The 21590-nt window shown below is 47.1% G+C and overlaps 1 protein-coding gene across 1 annotated transcript in view; it reads right to left on the reverse strand.

Annotated features, from left to right (window-relative positions):
* The window catches only part of LOC147690325 (phospholipid-transporting ATPase IK-like), a 1699388-nt gene extending 1678019 nt beyond the window's left edge, over window positions 1–21369 (reverse strand). Inside the window, exon 1 of the mRNA XM_086937963.1 lies at window positions 21302–21369. Coding sequence (XP_086794089.1) covers window positions 21302–21344 — 43 coding nt within the window. The 5' untranslated portion in view covers window positions 21345–21369. The remainder of the gene's footprint in view (window positions 1–21301) is intronic.
* Between the last annotated feature and the right edge of the window lie 221 nt (window positions 21370–21590).

Consider the following 21590-nt stretch of genomic DNA (forward strand, 5'->3'; position numbering starts at 1 on the left):
TACACATATGCCACAAAGGTCCTGAATTACAGCTAAGGGAGACAAGCAGGAGCCAGGCTGGAAGTTCAAATCCATTAATCAGCCCCTAATTCATTATTGTCAGTTGGGGCAGGGCAGGTGTTGTAACTAATTTTGCAACAATGAAAGGCTTAGCAAGTGCAAAAGATCACTAATCAGGAAGCACTAAGGAAGCAGGTGCCAGCTAAAAAAATATTCTGTGACACATTAATCAGCCCCAAATTAATTCAGGTCACTTGAGGCAGGGAAGGTGTGCTTGCGTTGCCACAATAATGTACACTGACTGGACAACCAGAGGGTGCTGTGATGAAACAGAGGGTGGCATGGGTGGGCCAGAGGGTGGCATGAGTAGTCAAAGAGTGGCAGTGGTGACAGAGAGTGGCAGTGATGAAGAAGAGTGTCCCAAACAGGCTGGACACGTAGAAACAACAAGTTCGCGAAACTTGCGACCCAACAGGTAAGTTCGCAATTTGCGAAATTGTACAAAACCCTCGCGAACTGGCAGAAACCCGCGCAAACACAAAAAAAAAATCCGCAAATTCACGAGAATTCGCGGATTTTGCGGATTGCGAGTTCGCAAATCCGCAAAATTCGCGAACGCGAGATTCGCAAAATTCGCCCGTGCTTATTAAAGAGCCGTATTAGGACAGGTGCTATCGCCGGGCAGAAGGTCTTATAGAAGGCTGATGTATAGCCATCAGGGCCTGGGGACTTTGCCGGCTTCAGCAGGGATATTGCCGAGATGACTTCCTCGATGTTGATATTTCCATCTAGCCTTTTGGCTTGCTTGGAGTTAAGGAGGACGTTTGCAGCCCTTGCAGGTATTGTCTGCTATCAGAACTATCTAGGGATCGGCTTGAGTATAAGTTTGAGCAAAAGTATTTGAAAGCATTAACTATGTCCTTATCATCCTTCACCAGATTCCTCCCCCTTCTGTGTGTGTATTGATTGGGTCACTTGTTCTTGTTGGCTAACACGCAACTTGTGAGCTAGGAGCCGTCCGCATGTGTCTCCTCCCACATCGAAGGAATGGCGTAACCGAAGGGCGGCATATTCCGCCCGATCTGAGTCTATTGCAGCCAGATGCGAGTGCAGCGTGGACAACTGACGCCAGATTCTAGGGGCTCCTGTGCTGGTGGATTTTCTCTAGTTCTTTAATTTGCTAGGTGAGGCCTTCCCTTTTCTCCTTCTGTGCCTTGTTGTCTGCGGCGGAGATCGTGATAAATTTGCCTCGTATTACTGTTTTGAGCGCTTCAAACAGTACCACTATGCACATCTCAAGGGTGTCATTATGTGATATATAGTCCTCAATGGATTGTTGGATCTGTGTAGCTTCCTCTGGGAGTTGCAACAGCGTATCTCTTTAAACGCCATTGTCAGGAGGGATGCTCCGGGGGAGGGAAGGACTGGGAGATTGTTACGGTTGCATGGTTTGAAAGTGACACTGTGAGGCTCTCCATCTCTGTTGTGAGTGTGTGTATGTCCTTTGTGCCTAGGAGATAATCTAATCTAGCGTGTGTTTTATGTGCATTGGAAAAAAAGGAGTATTTGCCGGTGGGGGAGGGAAGCCCTCCAGAGATCTATCAGCCCCAACTCCCTCAGCCAGGCGTGGCCTTCCCTGCCAGTGCACCTGCCTATCCATGTCACTGTGCTTATCTGTATACGGTATTATCGAACACCCCCAGTAGCACCTTGCGTTCATCAGTGGAATGAAGGAATTTTTCTTGCCCTTCGTTCGGGCCATAAACGAAACCCACCACAATTGCCTGATCCCCTAATATGAAGCTGTAGGTGAGGAGCCTACCTTTAATTTCAGCCTCCTTTTGGACCACTTTGCCTCTGAAAGTGCGAGCCATCATTATGGCCATTCCCACTGTCTTTGTAGGACACAAGGAGAAAAATTGGTGGGGGAAGGAGCGCAGTCTGAGGCGGTAGCAATCTCTGGCCACTAAGTGAGTCTCCTGTAAAAGGCAAATTTCTGCTCTTGAGTATTCCAAATAAGATAGGACCGCCCTGCGCTTCACTGGGTTGTTAAGCCCCGTCACGTTAAGGGTGACAATTCTAAGTGGGGATGGCTGCATGTGTGTAGAAAAAGGGTGATCTTATTGTGGATACCTGCTGGTCTATGGGCCCAGAAGACTTGCTTACCACTGTCAGATGCTTCCTATTTGACCCATGGGCGTGTCGTTTGGTATAGTGTAGAAGTGAGTGGGGGCCCCAGCGGAAAACCCCTAATAACTCTAAAAAGGAATTAACTAAGAAAACACTGAAAAAGTTCAATGTCAGTCCCGCAGCCAAACTTGACTGCCAGGTTAAGCACTTGGGGACCATAGTGTGGCCAGCCTCCCCACACCTCCCCCACCCCCCGCTGCCCGAAACTCCTGAGGAAAGCTACTGTCTGCCCAGCATACTAAGGTTTATCCATTTTTACCAACACCGTTGGGATAGATTCCAGTGCTGTCTGGTGGCCCATCACTATCTCCACCTGGTCTGGTCTTCCCGGGTTGCGTTGTGACCGTTGCTTTTGCTATTGAGGTTGCCGCACTCCTCGGCTCAGAGGCGAGGGCTCACGGCCCCACTCCTCTCTGGCAGGTCTAGACCCAGTGCCTGGCAGGCCACCATGAGGGATCTTAGTTGGTGGAGCCTGCCTCCCCAGCAAAACATGAGCCAGAAAGGATGGTGGCATGCATAGGTGATGTCCTGGTTGCACAGGTGGGTAGTGACAGGGAGGAATTCTTTCCACTTCTGCAGCGTGAGGGCGGCAAGGTCCTTATAAAGCATCAGAGTTTGATCCCTGAAGGTTAATAGGTGCATTTCTCAGGCTCAGCGTAACATTTCTTCCTTGACCTGAAAGTCATACACACATACCAAAATGTCCATGGGGGGTGCTGTGTTAGAGCAAGGTGGGCCCACTCTGTGCGTTCTGTCTATCTTAATCTGTGTCCTGGGGTTTGGTGAGAACATGGCAAAAGAGATCCCTCATATAGTCAAATATGTCCTCTCTTCCCCCTTCGTTGCTACTCCTTGGATGTAGATGTTGTTTCTTCAAGATCTATTCTCAAGATCCTCAAGGTGGGCCTGCAGGTCTATGTGTTGGTTGTGGAGTCGGAGAACCTTGTGCTGGAGAGCCTCCATCTCCTCATCTCAACCGTTCCCTTTGTCCTCCAGTGCCGCCACACAGTCCCCTAGCATGTCCACATCTCTCCTGATCTCTTTGATTTCCTGTGTGAGATCTCTCTTGACTGTCTGCAGGTCCTCCCAGAGCACTAAGAACAGCGACTCCAGGAATATGCGGGACACCGGTTCCTCTGATGTATGCTCTACCTGGCCTCCACCACCGAGGATGTATCGGCCATTGTGTCGCCGCTTGGACGCGTGAGCATGTCCTTGAGGGAGCAGTTTGTGGTAATTTTTTTATGTTGCACCTCAATGTTTGCCTTGCCGTCGGCCCCTGGGACCAGGGTTCACTGACCTCCAGCAGATGCACGGCTTCCCTTGGCGTGCGCTGTGTCTGCGGGCTACTCACCACACTATGGTCCCCAAGTGCTTAACCTGGCAGTCAAGTTTGGCTGCGGGACTGACATTGAACTTTTTCAGTGTTTTCTTAGTTAATTCCTTTTTAGAGTTATTAGGGGTTTTCCGCTGGGGCCCCCACTCACTTCTACACTATACCAAACGACACGCCCATGGGTCAAATAGGAAGCATCTGACAGTGGTAAGCAAGTCTTCTGGGCCCATAGACCAGCAGGTATCCACAATAAGATCACCCTTTTTCTACACACATGCAGCCATCCCCACTTAGAATTGTCACCCTTAACGTGACGGGGCTTAACAACCCAGTGAAGCGCAGGGCGGTCCTATCTTATTTGGAATTCTCAAGAGCAGAAATTTGCCTTTTACAGGAGACTCACTTAGTGGCCAGAGATTGCTACCGCCTCAGACTGCGCTCCTTCCCCCACCAATTTTTCTCCTTGTGTCCTACAAAGACAGTGGGAATGGCCATAATGATGGCTCGCACTTTCAGAGGCACTGTGGTCCAAAAGGAGGCTGAAATTAAAGGTAGGCTCCTCACCTACAGCTTCATATTAGGGGATCAGGCAATTGTGGTGGGTTTCGTTTATGCCCCGAACGAAGGGCAAGAAAAATTCCTTCATTCTCCTTAGGGCTGAGGGGGACCGTGTTTATTAATTAGGCTTTGTTGGGTGGCCTGGGCGTGGCGAATAAGGCCCCTTGCGTGGGCCATAACTGTCCTGGTACGTGGTCCCTGTGTTCTGTGCGGGCATCCATGCTTTGTACAGGGGGCCAGAGCCTCACTTCTTGGTTGGTGTTGTGCTGGGTAGCTCAACCGGGCCTCTTACATCGCTCCTCAGTTGAAGCCCCTCTCCTACTTCAGCCTCATGGGTGGGTTATGTCTCCTTCTATGGGCCTGCTCCCTCTTTTCTCCCCTTTATGCCAGATGTCTCTTCCTCTATGGGCTAACTGGGAGTATTACGGCATTTAGGCACTAGGCCCCAAGCGAGAAGGCCTCTTCCCCCCTTCACAGCTAGGGCTCAGCCTCTGGCCCAGATCCTGCTCCTCACCTCTGATGAGCTCTCTGCTTGTTCCCCCATCAACGTTATGCTGGCCTCCGGGGACCGGGGTGTGCTCTCTGTTACTGTTCAAGGCCTCAGTTCCTCTTGATACATCCAGGTGGCTGCTTTGCCCGGCCCCATGCTCTCTCTCCGCTGGGGCTACGGGAGGCCTAGTTGCTGCCAATGTGCACTCCCGCCGGTCTCAGCCCGCCTTCTCACCACCGCCACCGGGTACTCCGGTGCTGGAACCTTTTGTCGGTCTCTGCTTCAGCCGCAGGGGTGGGCTTCGCGCTGGAGTGCCACAGGGGCAAGGTGCTTCTCTGGCTTGTCCCGGAGGCTCGCTGCACTGTGGCAGTGTGCTCTCTCATTAGGGCTATTGGTGCTTGGCACACAGGCCCGCAGTCGGGCCTTGGTGCTCCTCTGGGTGATCCCAGCAGGATCTCGCTGTTTTGTTGGCGGCTGGGACCACTGAGCTGTATCGGGTCAGCCTCAGGCAGGAGAGACAAAGGAAAGCATCCTACCTCATAGCCATATTGACCACGCCCCCTATTCAGCTTCTTTAACATTTTCTTAGTTTCTGTTGACATTTGAAAAAAAAAAAAAACTACCTTAGATCCCTTGGAGTCCAAGAATTAGCGCCTGATAGCCAGTCTGCCTATAGCAGCTAAAATTTTGGAGAAGTCGGTAAACAAGGCACTGACTGATTACCTGTACACCAACAATCTGCTGGATTTGACTAGGCATAGTTTTCGATCATATCACTCCACAGAATCTGCTCCGATTGTAGCGCATGAGGAGATCAGAAGAATAGTGGACAGGGGGGGTAAGGCCGTTCTCGTACTATTAGACCTGTCAGCAGCTTTCGACACCGTGAACCACACGGTGTTAGTGCAGCTGATGCAGGAGGTAGGGATTGAGGGCTCAGCTTTTTCCCTCCTCTCATCGTTCTTGGAGGCATGGGAGCAGAGCCTGTATTGGGAGGGCATGCAGTCAGATAGTTTCCATCTGCCCTGTGGTGTTCCACATGGATCAGCTTTATCACCAACGATGTTCAACATCTGTGTTATTCCCCTGCCAGACTTATTAGGAAGCTTGGTTTTGCCCTGGTGTCTTACGCAGATGATTCCCAATTTATAATCTCGATAGCTAAACAGCCTGAAGACACAGTAATCAGGTTTCATGCGTGCCTTGCTGAGATTATGACCTGGATGAGCCATATCTTCCTAAAAATCAATACTGACAAGACGTAGGTCATTGAGTTTGGTCAGGGGCGATCCCTGTGGAATGACTCCTGGTGGCCAGTGAGAGCAGGAGAATGCCCCAGCCCGGTACCCAAGGTCAGAAACGTTGGAGTTATTTTTGACAGCCAGCTAAACTTCTCCGCTCAGTTAAACAGTCTTACCTCTTCCTGCTTTTTCCTAATAAAAACCTTGAGAAAGATTTTTCCTTTTACTGTGAAGGAATTACAAAAGACAGTGGTGGTGGCTCTCCTACTATCTAAGCTTGATTATTGCAACGGCTTGCTGTTGGGTATTAACAAAACCCAGATGAGTAGGCTGCAGTTACTGCAGAATGCTGCTGCGAGGCTGCATCTGAATATACCTAGAGGCAAACCAACCTCTGCTGGAATTAGAGCTCTTCACTGGCTTCCTGTACAGCAACGTGTGGAATTCAAGGCATTGTGCCTGGTCCACAAAGCACTTTACGGGGGAGGATCTAAAGACATCCAAAAAATGTTCAGGCCCTACAACCCAGGTCGTGCCCTAAGATCCAATACGTTGGGCCTTCTTCACATTGATAGGATTAGGAGAGTGAGATGGGGTGGAAGAACTTTCTCTAATTGTGCAGCAAATTTGTGGAATAAAATGCCAACAGTCATATGATTTCAGTCCAACAGACAATCATTTAGGAGACACCTGAAGACCTGGCTGTTTGCTTCAATATAGTCTCTGTAATCTAGCTGCACCACTTCCACATTCGCCAGCGCCAAGACGTCACGGCATTCGAGCGCTTTATAAACTCATATCCTATCCTATACTTTGTGGCTCTTCTAGTAGTGACTTTCAGTGTCAGCCTTAATTCCTTGGGACTCTCTTTCAGCCTCCTGACTATTAGTATGTGCAGTTTCAGTCAGATTAGCTTCAGGTCATGCTTGACCCGGAGCATGTTGGTAAACATGGGTGTTTCCTTGCTGTTGTCTGTTCTTATCGGGTTGTGCAGAATGTTTGGGATTAAAGGGGAATATCCTCTTGGGTGGGGGTCTCTTTTGGGGTCCCAGCCTTGATCTGCCTCTTGTCTGGCTCTTGGCATTGACACCTCTCTTTTTATGTCTTCAATCAGAGTCCCCATTATATCCAGGAGGGAAGAAAGCTTATCTATCAGGAGACTACATGTGCATTGTGGTTGCTCTTCCTTCGGTTTAGCCAAGCCTTGGGTTCTCAATATTAATTGGTTTAGTTCATTGAACTCACCAAGAATTGTCATTAGAAGAGAGGCTATTACTTGTTGGTATGGTTACTTGCATGCCCAGTTTACGAGACGGCACTTGTCATGGCATCAGTTGTGTTGCAAATTTTGCCAATTGTCCAGCTTTCTATTTGTTTATAGGGTGTCGCTAGGGTATAGGTGGTGGCCATTCAGCATGAAAACCTGGGAGATTGGTGAGGCTGCCAGAAATTCATCGTAGTCTGTATCTGTGCCGCCCTGGAATGATGTACAGCTTCAGACTCCTGGTGTTGAGATGAGAAGTTTTTGATTCAATTTTATCCTGGTTAACCCTGTAGACATAAGCAGTCAGTGTCGTTTGCCCATTTCCATCTTCCACTGGTGAGTTCTTGCCTTTTTGATTATTTGTTGCTTTTACAATTGTCACTATGGGGTTTAAGGCTTCAGCTCTTGATGGAACAAATACATAAGTTGCAGCTGCAAGAGATCACTGAGCCTTTTTGCTAGTGCTATTGTGCTGATCTCTGTAGCTGACCCATGTTGTGTTGGGGCTCAGTGTGCTTGAGGGGAGATTATGCTGGCATTCTATGAACTCCCATTTTTGTGTTGATGTTGCTTCAGAGGACTGCTGGAGTCGGAGTGCCATGAGGTCAGGGTCTCCCTAGTTGTACCTGCCCTTGATATATCGCTTTTGTTTATTAAGCATAGTTTAGATGGACTTCCTGGACCTTTCTTGTTGGCTGCCAGGTCATTAAAGGTGTTGGCTTGCCTGTTAAAGTACCCTCTAATGTCTGTCCTTGAATAGTGTTCAGTAGCCTGCTGAATTTCAGACCTTTCCAGAGGTGATGCCTCTATACCGGTCTGCCTGTCTCTACTTTGCGTGCAGGAGGTTGTTAGTGAGGTTTTTGTGACAACTAGTTCTTGTGTTTGAGCTTGCCATGGATTGCTTATAAATGCTTTATTGTGTATGTGTCATTATATTCCAGTTAGGGTGATTTTGAGCAGGGGAGTAAAGTAACAGTGAGCCACCTGTGCTCATGGTTTGATCACTGGTCTCAATGGAGTCACCTCGCAGATGGTCTACTAAGCAGTAGCAAATAAAGGGAGTTTGGGATTTGTATAATGTACCCTTGTATTTTACTGTTCTCTGATAGTTTCCTGATTACTGTTGTGTTGTTATGCCTGACCCTGGTATTCAGACAGGGCAGGCGGGAGAGGAAGAGGAGGAGTTAGGGAGGAGGCGGGGAACACAGGAGAAGGATTTAGGTAGACGTGAGGGAATAAAGAAGGTAGAGAAACTCGCTCCGCGTCCAGCGTCTTTGTGGGGGCAAAATTCGAAACTGGCGATGAGGGTGGGATCTACCGACCGACCGTACCCATCACTCACGACTGCCGAAGCGCAGAAGGAGCGCACGGCTGAGGATGTGCTGTACAGCGGGAGAAAAGCGTGAGCGCGGGGCCGACTCGATGAAGCGCCCCGTGTTTTCCAGAGCGTGACCCCGGTGATGCTCAGCAACTCAAAGACCAGGGTAAGTTCAACCCAGTAACTACCCTGGCAAAGAAAGATAGTTTACCAACTCAGTGGGAGTGAAGAACCTTGTCCCCCCCGATGGCCATTTTAAAATCAGGCACTGTGTATTGAATCCCATTAGACCTCATCACGGCGGCCATCTTAGAGTCAGGCGACTCTCTGAAAACTTATAAAACCTACAAATTCTGCAGTTTAGAAGCCCACACGGGCTGCCTGAGTCATATTTCCACCCACCATGTCCGTAGAGGCCAATTCCGCGCAGCCAGAAGCCACTGGGTCCACCCAAAATGCCCCACAACTTGGACAGGTGCTCATGGGAGTACCTTTCTTACGCCCTCCTGAGCCGTTGACGCTGACATCTGGGAACAGCATAGAGCCCAAATGGAAAAGCTGGGCTGAAATTTTGAAGACTACATGACAGGGTCACAAGTTTGTGATCCCAATCAAAAACTCATATCCCTAAGGAATCTAGTGGGTAAAGACTTTGCCCAAATTATCAAGAACTATCTGCCGCCAATACTGCATCCTACAAAGAACGCTATATGTTCAACCTTGCCTCGCAGAAAAGGGATGAGTCAATGAGGGACTTCATCACCTGTATCAGGCGCCTGGCCTGATACTGCGAATTCGACAAATTCAGCACAGAAGACGCACTTCGTCTACGCATCATCAAGGGATGCCAATCGGAATCACTAAGTCGTCGACTACTAAAGAAGCATAACACTCTCGAGTAGATAGAAGAGCTCATGCGCATCAATGATCAAGCGGAAGAGCACGCAAAAAATATGGAGGCCAGCAAAACTGAGAAAAGGGAGTAAGCCCTTCGAGTACAGTCTAACACCAACTCGAGGCGTTGCCCTGACCGCCACAAATCTGGAAGACTGACGAGAACACATTGTGTAAATGCTCCTCGCAGCAGGGCCCAAAACAGCCAATTTAGGAGAAAACCATTGCAGTGCTATCGGTGTGGACAAGATTACCCCCACGCAGGGCAATGCCCTGCAATGGGTCAACAGTGCCATCGATGCGGAAGAGAAAATCACTTTGAAGCTATCTGTCAAACACGCCGCTCGGAGGTTAAACAGACCAAACAGAACACAGAATCCGCACCAACTCGTGGAGACACTTAGAAGTCACCCACATGAATGAAGCTGTCAACACTCAAGAACTTGCAGCATTCAAACACGTCCAAGATGAATTGTCCATCAGTGCTGATGGGCTTCTACTAGGAGACAGAATAATTGTGATCCCTCAAAGACTGAGACAGGGAATCATCAACTTGGCACACGATGGGCACAGAGGAGTGGTGGCCACGAAGAAAGCACTACGAGAACGCGTCTGGTTCCCGTCCCTCGACCAGCTGGTAGAAGCCATGCTCCAAGACTACACATCCTGCCAACTAGTAGGAGAGATGAACCACCCGCGCCACTCCAGATGTCAAACCTGCCAGACAGTGTACGACAACAAGTGGCAGTGGATTTCTTTGGCCCGTTGAAATCAGGGAAATACATCATCGTCATCATGGACGAGTACTCTTGTTTTCCCATTGCTCATCAAATCTCCTCCACCAAAGTGACTGCTGTCATACCTGTCATCGACGAAGCATTCGGGGCATGGGGAATACCTCTGGTGGTAAAGCAGACAATGGGCCACCATTCAATGGACAAGAGTTTGCAAAATTTGCAAAAGACCTGAACTTCAAACATCGGAAGATCACTCCCCTGTGGCCCCAGGCCAACGGGATAGTAGAAAGCTTTATGGGAACAATCAAGAAGACCCTACAGCAAGCTGAACTGGCTCGTCGTGACATCCTACCGGCACTAAACAAAGTGCTGTGAGCCTATCGGACCATGCCACACAGCACCACAAATCAATGTCCTGCAAATCTAATGCTTGGGTGAACCCCACGCACCCGGCTCCCAACTACGGATGCTGTTACACAATCTTGAGTTGTAACCACAGATCATGACACCCTAGTAGAACTTGATCATGCCAAGAAATCCAAAATGAAGGAGTATGCTTATCATCGCAGACATACAAGGACATCCGACATCTGTGAGGGAGACTGGGTGCTGGTGAAACAGGACAAGAGACTCAAAGCAGACAGATGCTACCTTGCACATCCCCTGCAGGTGACAAGAAGAAAAGGGACCATGATCACTGCTGATTCTGGGGACAAGCGGACAACCAGAAACAAGCACTCTTCAAAAGGTGCAATCCTTCTGTCTACACCCGAGCTCGAGAGCCTGACTAGGACACAGACTCATCAAGTCAAGAAAGAAATAGTGACCCCGAGTACAGTTGAGCAGTGGAGTTTAACAACACAAGAGACAGGAGCTCGTCTGACCAGAAACAAGCCAGCCGACCGCGAAGAACAATTCGAAAGACCTGTTCGGCTCATTGAAGAACTCTTAACTGCAGTGAACACTTAAAATACAAAGGGGGGAGGTGTCATGCCATTACGCCTGACCCTGGTATGGACACAGGGCAGGTGAGAGAGTAAGAGGAGGAGTTAGGGAGGGGGCGGGGAACAAAGGAGAAGGATTTACCATGCTTTCTCACATTAGAGTAGTCCGATGTGTTCCAAGGTGTCACATTGGATACAATCACTAATTAAATATTCTTTACTACTTAGGGCACCAACACAAACTATAGAGGAACACATTGATGTAAGCACTGCATATGGTTTGGACCTGCCCACGTGAGAGGTGGGCAGGCAATATGTACTGATCTATTTGTCATTTTATCTCCTTGAACGGATACTACGAGTCTGATTTCAACCATATGTATTAAATTTTGGTGTTCACACATTAGGTGTGCATCTGTTCTTTATTATATTATTTCTTTAGTATAGGATATATATTTTTGCTCGCGGAGTGGTACGCATGGGGCAAGTCCCCATGTGGTCCTGAAGAAGAGGTTTAGGGGATACCTCAAAACATGTTGACTAGGGATAGTATACATGTAACAGTTAGACTTCCTCCCTACTATTAACCCCTTTTTATCCATACCAATTAGGAGCAGGAATAAATGAATCGCTCACTAGCTAGGTATTTTTAGCATCACCATCACCACTCCCCCAAATACTGCACTACACATTTTTTCACAAAAAGTGCTCCTACGTAGTTCCGCATTGCTGCACACCCCAGACAGTAGCTGTCTGGGATGGCCCCAATGATGAAGCATGTCACCTAGGGACAACCCTTGGTGAGTGAGGGACCTCAAGAAGAGAATTTTCTCGTCTTAGATTCAAGGGCATTGTTTCGTACATTTAGCGGAAGCCCTTCCCTTTGGTTAGGTTCTCTGAGCTGTCATTTACAGATTCGTTAATATCTATACACAGTCAGGAGGATGAACCTAACCTCTACGTCCATCTCCCCTATTTTTGTTTATAAAGCATTTGTGCAACACACACACATACACAGAGTAACACATTTAAAACACCACAAAAATAATCCACACCGGGTTGGGAAAATAGATCATATTTTTATGAGTAAAACAAGACCAAAACAACAAACATTCAATACGTAGAACCAGAGTTATGAATTTTTAAAGATCAAATGAAATTATAGTGCTTAAAGTCAAAAAGTGAAAACCGGGAAAATCTGATCGTGCTAGTCTGGGGTAAATCCAAAATTCATGCCCACCATGATGGAGGGCAGGCCACCTACAGGACTCATGCAGGTCCCACAGAAAAAGTACCTTGAGTGGAGGAAGAGTAATGTCGATAACTCAATGCGAGGAGCAGAAGCGGGATGAGTCTTCGTCGATGCCTTGGATGAAGGCAATGCACCGGTTCTAATCCGTGTAGTCAGCGAAACTTCATCAACTAACCCCTGTGCAATGCAGGCGATGCATTGTCATCAAGCCGCCAATCCATCGTCATCGAGCCACACACTCCGTTGAAGCGATGTCGTGAGCAGCAGCTGCATCGGCGAAGGGAGATGTGTCTTTTCAGATCGATGCAAAGTCGGTGATGTATGGATTTTGCTGGTTCAGCACAGAAAAGTCACTTCCAAGGGCCCAGGACTGGGATGACACCTCTTGGCAGGGCAGGCTCACAGATGACAGAATCCAGGTGCTGTTTCAGGGTTAAAGGAAGTCTGTGAAGGCCCTGAGACTTCAGAACAGGAGGCAAGCCCTTGGAATTACTCTGGGTTCAAGTGAGATGGGTACAGTCCTTTCCTCAGCAGGTCATAAGGTAGCAACAGGCAGCACAGCTGAGCAGAAAAGCAGTTCTTCCAGAGCAGCAGTCCAGCAAAGTGTGAGTCTTGTAGCAGCACAGCAATCCTGGTAGAGTTCTTCACAGGTATAGTAGTGTACTGTCTTGGTAGGGTCAGAGGCATAGTACTTTTACCCAGTTGTGCCTTTGAAATGAGGGTGACTGCAAAGAATGGTCTTTGAAGTGCATAGAGGTCCTTTCTTCCCAGCCCTGGCTCTAGATTATCAGTAGAGGGTCAATAGCCCTTTGAGTGGGGCAGGAAAACTGCCTATTCAAATGCAAATGTCAGCTCCTCCCTACCTTTCTTCCCCGGAACGGGCTTCAGGAAGCAGATGAGTGCTCAGACAACCTAACCTTTCTGTGTTTGGGGCTGTCTACAGCGAATACACAAAGTGAAGCGGTCATCCACTTCAGATGTGTATTGGAGACATCCTGCAGGCATACAGAGCTGTATTAGCAGAGAAATGTTCACTTTCTAATAATAAAAGACACACAAATGATGGACAGAATGCGGACCAAATCAAACATTTACCCGGGTTAAATCCACCATTCTTTTGCTCACCATACCACCTCAGTTTAGACCCAGCCACATACAAATCAGTCTTGACCCTGCTCCTCATGGGAACAGCCCAGTCCAAACTGCCAATCTAGGTCCTCCCTGGACCATAAACAAGTATCCTGGGACTGGTTTTGGGCAATCACCCCTCATCAGCCAGGCTGGTTTGAATTCAGTAGCACGGTGAGCCCAGGACCGACATCTGGGCATACCTGGCGCATTTATGGCGAGAAACAAAAGACACACAAATGATAGATGGAATGCATAACAAATCAAACATTCATTCCCAGTAAAGAGATCTGGGTTGAATCCATAGTTCTTTTGCTCACCATGCCACCCGAGTTTAGACCCAACTACATGTAAATCCATCTTGACCCTGTGCCTTATGGGAATAGTCCAGCCAAACTGCCAAGCCAAGTCCTCCCTGGACCAGAAACAAACATCCTGGGACTGGTTTTGGGGTATCATCCCTAATCAGGCAGGCTAGCCTGAATTCAGTGGCACTGTGAGCCTGGGACTTACGTCTGGACAGACCCAGAGCACTTCGGGCAAGAAAGCAAAAGACACACAAATGATGAACGGAATCAGAACAAATCAAACATTCATTCCCAGTCAACAGATCTGGGTTAAATCCATTGTTCTTTTGCTAACCATGCCACCCCAGTGTAGACCCTACTATGTGCAAATCAGTCTTGACCCTGATCCTCTTGGGAACAGTCCAGCCCGGATTGCCAAGCCAGGTCCTCCCTGGACCAGAAACAAGCTTCCTGCGACTGGTTTCGGGGTATCATCCCTCATCAGCTATGCTAGCTTGAATCCAGTGGCATAGTGAGCCTGGGATCCACGTCTGAGCATACCCAGTCACTTAGAGTGAGACTGGGGTGAGTGGTTGAAAAGTTTCAGCACTCCGTTCCTAGTCGTGTTATGTTTGCCACTTTCTAAAAGTGACATTTCTAAAATATTAATGTTACATTCAACTTTACTGGTAAAGAGGATTTATCATTACCACTCCAATATATAAAACATGATACAGCTACTCCATTCAAATCAGGAATTACAGCTTAAAAGAAGGAATTCCCAATGTTAACCTATGGGAGGAGTAGGCCTCACAGTACTGAAAAACAAATTTGAGTGCTTGTCACTACCAGGACATGGAAAACTTAAAAGTAAGTATCATACCTTTTACTTACACAGGTCCCTGCCCTTCGGGCTACCTAGGGCCCACCTTAGGGGTTACTTATTTGCAATAAAAGGGGAGTTTTAAGGGTTGGCAAATGGGTTTTTAATGCCAAGTCGAAGTGGCAGTAAACACACACAGGCCCTGCAGTGGCACGGCTAAGGCAGGTTTGAAAGGCTACTTCTGTTGGTGGCACAGTGAGTGCTGCAGGCCCACTAATAGTATTAAATTCACAGGCCCTGGGTATATGGTATACCACTTTGCACGGGATTTACAAGTAAATTAAATATGCCAATTGTTATACACAAATGTTACCATGTTTAGGGGAGAAACATAAGCCCTTTAGCATTGGTCAACAGTGGTAAAGGTCTCAGAGTCCTAAAGCCAACAAAAAGATACAGCAAAAAGAAGAGGTAAGCAGGCAAAAGGTTTGGAGGAGGATTGCCATAAGGATGACAGGTCTAACAGTGCCAATAGACGATATTGGGTATAATGGTTCAGGGTACCAATGTTTACCAGAAGGTTATTCTTTGAGCAGAATTACAGATAGCGAAGGCTCATATGTGGGTTTATGGGTGGGATGCAATATCGAGCTTCTTCCAACTGTGGCCCATTACTGCTGGCACCTTTACTGTCTTGGTACTGTTTTTCAGAGTTAGCTCACATGCCTTCAAACCTCGGTTTCTGAGCTCAAACTTTCGAGCAACTTATTGAAGATATTTTGCTATGATAGAAGTCCAGCCTCCTCTGGAGATACTTGGCGCCATTGCCATGCAAGGCCTTATGGGCAAGGGTCATGGCCTTAAACAGTATCCTCTTCCGCACCGGAAGCCAGTGGAGGGATACAAGGAGGTTAGAGACGCTAGTGCGGCGAGGAAGGCCAAAAATAGCACGCGCAGCAGCGTTCTGGGTGACCTGCAGACGTTGGAGGAGATATTCAGGCAAGCCCAGATATAGGACATTGGCATAGTCCAATCTGGACCCTATGAGGGCCTGAACAGTGATCCTCCGATGTTGCTCCGAAAGAAGAGGAAAAAACTTGCGCAACATTCTGAGTATCCCAAAGCATGTTCCCGTAAGAGTGGAAACCTGGGATTTGAGCGAAAGCTTGTTGTCAATTTTAACTCCCAGGTTCTTAGCCCACTTAGAGGACTGTGTGGGAGGGAACATGTCGGCAGGCCACCATCCTTGCCAATCTGGTTCTGATGGGCATCCGAAGAATAGTATTTCAGATTTGTCCGAGTTGCACTTAAGGCTGTTGTGTGAAAACCAGCTAAACACAGCCCCAAGGCACTCACGGATCCTTTCTCCATCGAACTCTTCGCTCTTGCGACAGGTGAAAAGGAGCTGAGTGTCGTCAGCATAAGAGACGATCCGGGCCCCATAGGACTCCGCCAATGTCGCCAGAGGGGTCATAAGGATGTTAAATAGAGTGGGGCTCAAAATAGAGCCCTGAGGCACTCCGACTCCCAATGGCGGCATCTCGGCGGATCCGGGTGGGACCCAGACCGTCTGGCGGCGGTTGGCCAGAAAGGAAGAAAACCAGTTGAGCACCGTCCCCCCTAGCCCAATGTCGCGGAGCCTGATGAGGAGATCCTCATGGGGGACGGTGTCAAACGCCGCCGACAGGTCTAGCATAACTAACATCACCCTGCCTCCCATGTCAAGCACCTCTTTTACGATCTCCGAGACTTCCAAGAGCGCCGTCTCGGTGCTTAAGTTGGAGCGAAAGCCCGATTGGGATTCATGAAGTAAATCATTAGACTCCAGGAAGTTGGCGAGCACGCTGTGCACGTGTTTCTCCAAGATCTTGGTCAGTGCTGGAAGGAGCGAGATTGGCCTGTAGTTGGAGGGTGCCGCTGGGTCAAGATTGGGTTTCTTAATCAGGGGGATGACCATGGCTTGCTTCCAGGTCTGGGGCAGAAAGCCCTCGCTCAGGGATAAATTGAGGATGGGATTGGCTATGGGGTTGATGGCATCTGCCATTTTTGCCAGAAATTTTGCCGGGCACGGATCTAATGGTGAGCCCGACTTAAGGTTCCTCATCAAGGCTAAAGATGTGGTAACCGAGAGGGGAGGAAAATCAAGCAAAGCTGGGCCTGAGGGAGACAGAGAAGCTGTCTCGATCGGCACCGCAGATATATCATCTGGGGCTCTCAGCGGGAAGGAAACCTGGATTTGCCTAATTTTGGTGGTAAAGAAATTGGCAATAGTGTTGGGCCAGGTCTCCGCTGGAGCACCCTGAGTGGGGATGGACCGGGGGCTAGTGAATTCGCGCACGATTGAGAAGATCTCCTTACACGAATTGGCAGCATCGTCAATCCTTTTGGCAAGATACCGTTTCTTGCTCTGAAGGACTAGTTCATGGTATGACTTCATCATAGTTCTATACCGTTGTTTGGCCTCGGGCTCATACTGGACTCTCCAAGCCCGCTCCGCCACTTTACATAGCCTACGGGCATGGGCTAATTCCTCCGTGAACCAGGGGGCAGAAACCCGTCGAGCAGCGGACCTGGGTGACTGTAAGGGAGCAAGCTCATTTAATCTGGCAAGAAGCCAGGATTGCAGGCTCTCCAGATCTTTCTCCAGGTCCCCAGTACAGGCCACAGGGTGATCAACCAGAGCATGTGTGAGCATATCTGGGGTCACCCGATGAAGTGCCCTGTAACTGCTGCCCTGCTGTCTCGTGGCGCTAGCCGGAGGAGCCAATGTAGAAGGTATTTCAAAATGGGCAAGAAAATGGTCGGACCAAACGATTGGCAGAAGTGTTACATTCATGATAGGTGTGGTGGAAAAAACCTGATCAAGTGTATGGCCTTTGTCGTGGGTCGGACCAGAAAGATAGGGGGAAAGACCCAGGGTGGATGTGAGATCTAACAGCTTGATGGCATTTTGGTCATTGTGGTCGTCCATATGGAAATTAAAATCTCCCGCAAGTAAGCATTGCTCCGATCTCAGGACAAGGACCGACATGACCTGTTGGAGATCATCAAGAAAGGAACCCACTGGGCCCGGAGATCTGTAAACAATCAGGCCCTTCAGTGCTTGCTGCGGCGATAGAGAGATGGTAAAAGCTAATGAGTCAGCCCCTTCGATGGTGTGAGTATGCGTGACCGTACACGAAAGAGAATTCTTCACAACCAAGGCAACTCCTCCTCCCCTGCCCTTGTCTCTATCCTGTCGATGGATGGTATAATCAGTGGAAATGGCAGCCACAATGTCCGGGTGGGAGGAATCATTGAGCCATGTCTCCGTGAGCATCAAACAGGTGGGACTAGTCGTTGACAGGAGATCAAAGATCTCTTGAGTGTGACGATGCAGCGACCTCGTATTGAGGAGTAGGCAATGATGTTTTAAGCCACTCTCCTTAACAGGAATAGGGGAAGGGAGGGTGCGGACAGGGTGCCAGAGACAAACAGGGCACTTATGCTTACCCCTATATCGGCCTGGAAAGACTGACAGACACGACACATTCCAGTTGCGCAGTGAAAGAAGCTCCTGAGCGGAGTAAGACAGCATAGTGGCCAGAAGTACCTGCCACGCCAAACGCCTCCGGGACGCTGACGGGCGCAGACGGGCAGGACTCTGGCACGACTCCGGCGCAGATCCGGCGCGGCCGCTGATCGCGTCCGCTGCGCGGAGGAAAGGGTGAGCTTTTTGTAGCGCTGCTAGAGCGCGAGGGTGAATAGTCCTACCCCCAAGATGGCGGCCAAAATGAGATCCCAGCCCTCGGCGTCAATACTCAGCCGAGGGCGGTCTCAGAGTCCCAGGCAAGGGAGGGGGGGAAAGCGAAGCGCCTACAAGCGCTGGGAGATCAAGTGGCAGGCAGCGCTGTGCTCCTGCACGCTTCTAACACAAGCGCGAGCACGAGCTGCAAAGGCACACAGTTAAAATGGCAATATTAAAATTACACGAGCAAAGTTTCACAGCCAAAAGAAAAGTAAGGAGACCTCCCGGCTTCCGCCTCATGATTATCTTCCTGCTGTTTTTTGCAATATCTCCAAATGTGGATTGTTTGTGGTACTTTGTACTGTATGATCATCTGAGCATGGTACATAAAAATATATATATTTTAAAAAAAAACGATCCCAGTCCAAGCATAGGTGCAACTCTCTTATCCATACCTTTAAATCGGAATGTCTTACACATAGAGCCTGGCGATTTGTGATTCCCAAAGCAGTTGTCAAGAAGGGAAACTTGCATAAAAGGACTCGCCTTACATAAGTCTTTTTGGTCCCTTACACAAAGGGATCTGGGTGAATCTGTGGAGTCCAGGGGTATATCTTAATAGAGAGTGCAGTATATTGAGGAAATTAAAGAAATTATTATTGCAAATATGTTGTGAAAGAAATGTGCTTTAAAAGCATAAATATATATTTTTACTTCTTTTTCGGATGATCCCCAAATAAACCTTTCAAGTGAATTCTGAAACCAATCATCATTCAAGCAAACTATTATCTCTTTTAAAATGCACCATTTTATGTATTTTCTCTCAAAATTGTTTTGGATGAGGACTTTTAAACTTCTCCTTGTGTATGTCTTTGAAGCATATGAACTCTGGGATAATTAGGTAGGTGAAAGCCAATTGGAAGAAGGACAGTCGCACACCTGGTTTATACTGGATAATCAAAGTTTCAAAAGTTCGTGGGTGCTAATTGGTGAACCCTCCTGAGTATGAGGGTGAATAAATCAATTGAACAAGCACTATCTCTCGTGAGGGAAGCGTTCCCAAGTTACACTCCAAAATAAGATTTCGTAAATTTTCATGAGACTTGTTTATGCTGTTTTCAAAAAATATTTTAATTTATTTCATCATGCTACTACTATGTTCATAGTATACATCACTTTGATGATTGTGTTGTAATTTCTGCCCAATGCATTTTGGGCTTAAACCTTCATCAGGGTATTTTTGGCTGTGGTTTTCGGAATCAATGCGTCATGGAGTGTAGAATACGGTAATGACTGGTATTACGAGGTGTAGAGTTCCGCGCCCGTGTGGGAAAAATAATTTTTGAAAACTGCATAAACAAGTGTCATGAAAATTTACGAAATCTTATTTTCGAGGGCAACTTGGGGACGCTTCCCTCACGAGAGATAGCGCTTGTTCAATTGACAATTAGGTAGGAGACATCTACTTAAAAAAAATATCACTTTCTTCTCAATCTAAAAAAATTAATTGCAGAATAAATTGTTATCTTTTAATTACTAATTTGAAATTTACAATGGTGGCAAATGAAAATAACGCCTGATTTAAAATATTTAAATGAGAAGTAGCAATATTTAGCCAATTGATACTTTCTGAGTACAAAATAAGTTACTAGCAATTGAAATGTAAAACTTAAATTCAATGTTAACACCCGGAAACTTTTGCTCATTTTATTAGCATGCAGGGAGAGCAGGTCCCAGAGTTGTATGCCTATCTGGTTATTAACCCCTTCGACGCTGATGACGAGCTGGGCTCGTCATGGTGTAGCCCGCTCGCACGCTGATGACGAGCCCAGCTCGTCACGTAACATGCGGTTTTGAAAATCTCAGCGTAGGAGCAAAATTGCGCTAGCGCGCATGTGGTTAAGACAGTTACAGTTGAAAAAATTATCTTACTAATCAAAACAGTTGTTTTGAAAAGCTTGTGCAAAATTGGCTGTTTTTTGCCAGTTTCCTTAATTTAAAAAAAAGTTTAATAAAACTTTCTTCGAAAAACAGAGGGGCTGTTTGTGAATGGACACCTGACAGTTTTAAGTTTTGCATATGTTTAGTTAACAGTTATTATGTTATTAGAGTAGAAAGGAAAAAAAAAACATAATATTCAACATGACAATCTCTGAAATCAAAGTCCACCTTTTTATGTTATTAGCACCTTGTCCATACAAATTAATTGTAGAAGGCATATGAAGTAGGTGTGGGCTGTCAGTAGGAGTATGTGCCTGTGGTGTTTGAGACTAGGAGGTTGGTTGTTAATTGCCTTATTGCCAAAATGCTAATTTGCCTTCACGCTAAATTATTTGCTTTACCTTTGGTTTGAGCCCATGAATACAGGCAATTAACAGTGGTTAATCCTATGGCAGTATGTCAATTCCTGTGAAGCCTCAGCAGACTTATAACCCTTCACTTTGCCCTAGAGGGCATTATATTCAGCTTGATCATGTCTTAAAGTCCATCTTTCCTCTAAAGATCCTAAAAACATCATAGTACCCTTTCTAAAAAGGACAGGTCTCAAAATGCATACTACTTATTGTAATATGGATGTTTGCTTTAATACATAAACAGGAAAGTGATAGACATGAGGTTACAAGCATAGGCTTAATATTTACTTTTGTAGGCTCAGTAATTTCTGTAGCTATACACAACATTGAGGTTTATCAAGGACACCCCAAAAGAAATAAAAAATACCTCTTCCTCGAAGTTCAGTTTAATGTGATCTTTCAAAATCCAACTGTTTTAATTAAGGTTGCAGGACTGAAGTATTAGTGCCCAGAAAATCGAGGCATAAGGAATCTCATGCAGGCTCTTGGACAGAAAATACTAACCTATTACCCAGACATCATCAGGTCCCAGGAAAAAGCCTTAAAACGTACATCTCTGTCAGGATAGAGAGACAGAGTTATCTTAGCTCCTATTAATCTCAATGTGTATGTAATCATTATGCATGTATGCTTCCTATCCATTTAATATTCTGAAGGTTCACTATATACTGGCTGAGGACAAGCAGGAGAAGTAAGTAACCCCCTCGCATGGTGAGTGGCTAACGGAATCATCTTGTCTACATTGTTTGCTTGCTTACCAGGCCTTTTCTTCTTGTTTCCGTTACCGTTCACTGTGTCCATCTTGTTCACTCTGAATGCATTACCAGCACCTACAGGGCGAAGGAATTAGGAAATGAATTGAACAAGTGACATAAAATCAAAATGCTGGGGTTGCAATAAACATAACAGTAGCAGTTTACCTTTATAAACCTCCATACCCAGCCATTAAAGTTTCTTTAGTGCATGTATGCTAGACTGTCTCTTTTGTACTCTCATACTAAAATCTCAATGGTATTTGTTCAACAGTGACTCTAGTTCGTACACACA

This window comes from Lissotriton vulgaris, chromosome 9 (assembly GCF_964263255.1).
Source record: "Lissotriton vulgaris chromosome 9, aLisVul1.2, whole genome shotgun sequence".
In the NCBI taxonomy this organism is placed as follows: Eukaryota; Metazoa; Chordata; class Amphibia; order Caudata; family Salamandridae; genus Lissotriton; species Lissotriton vulgaris.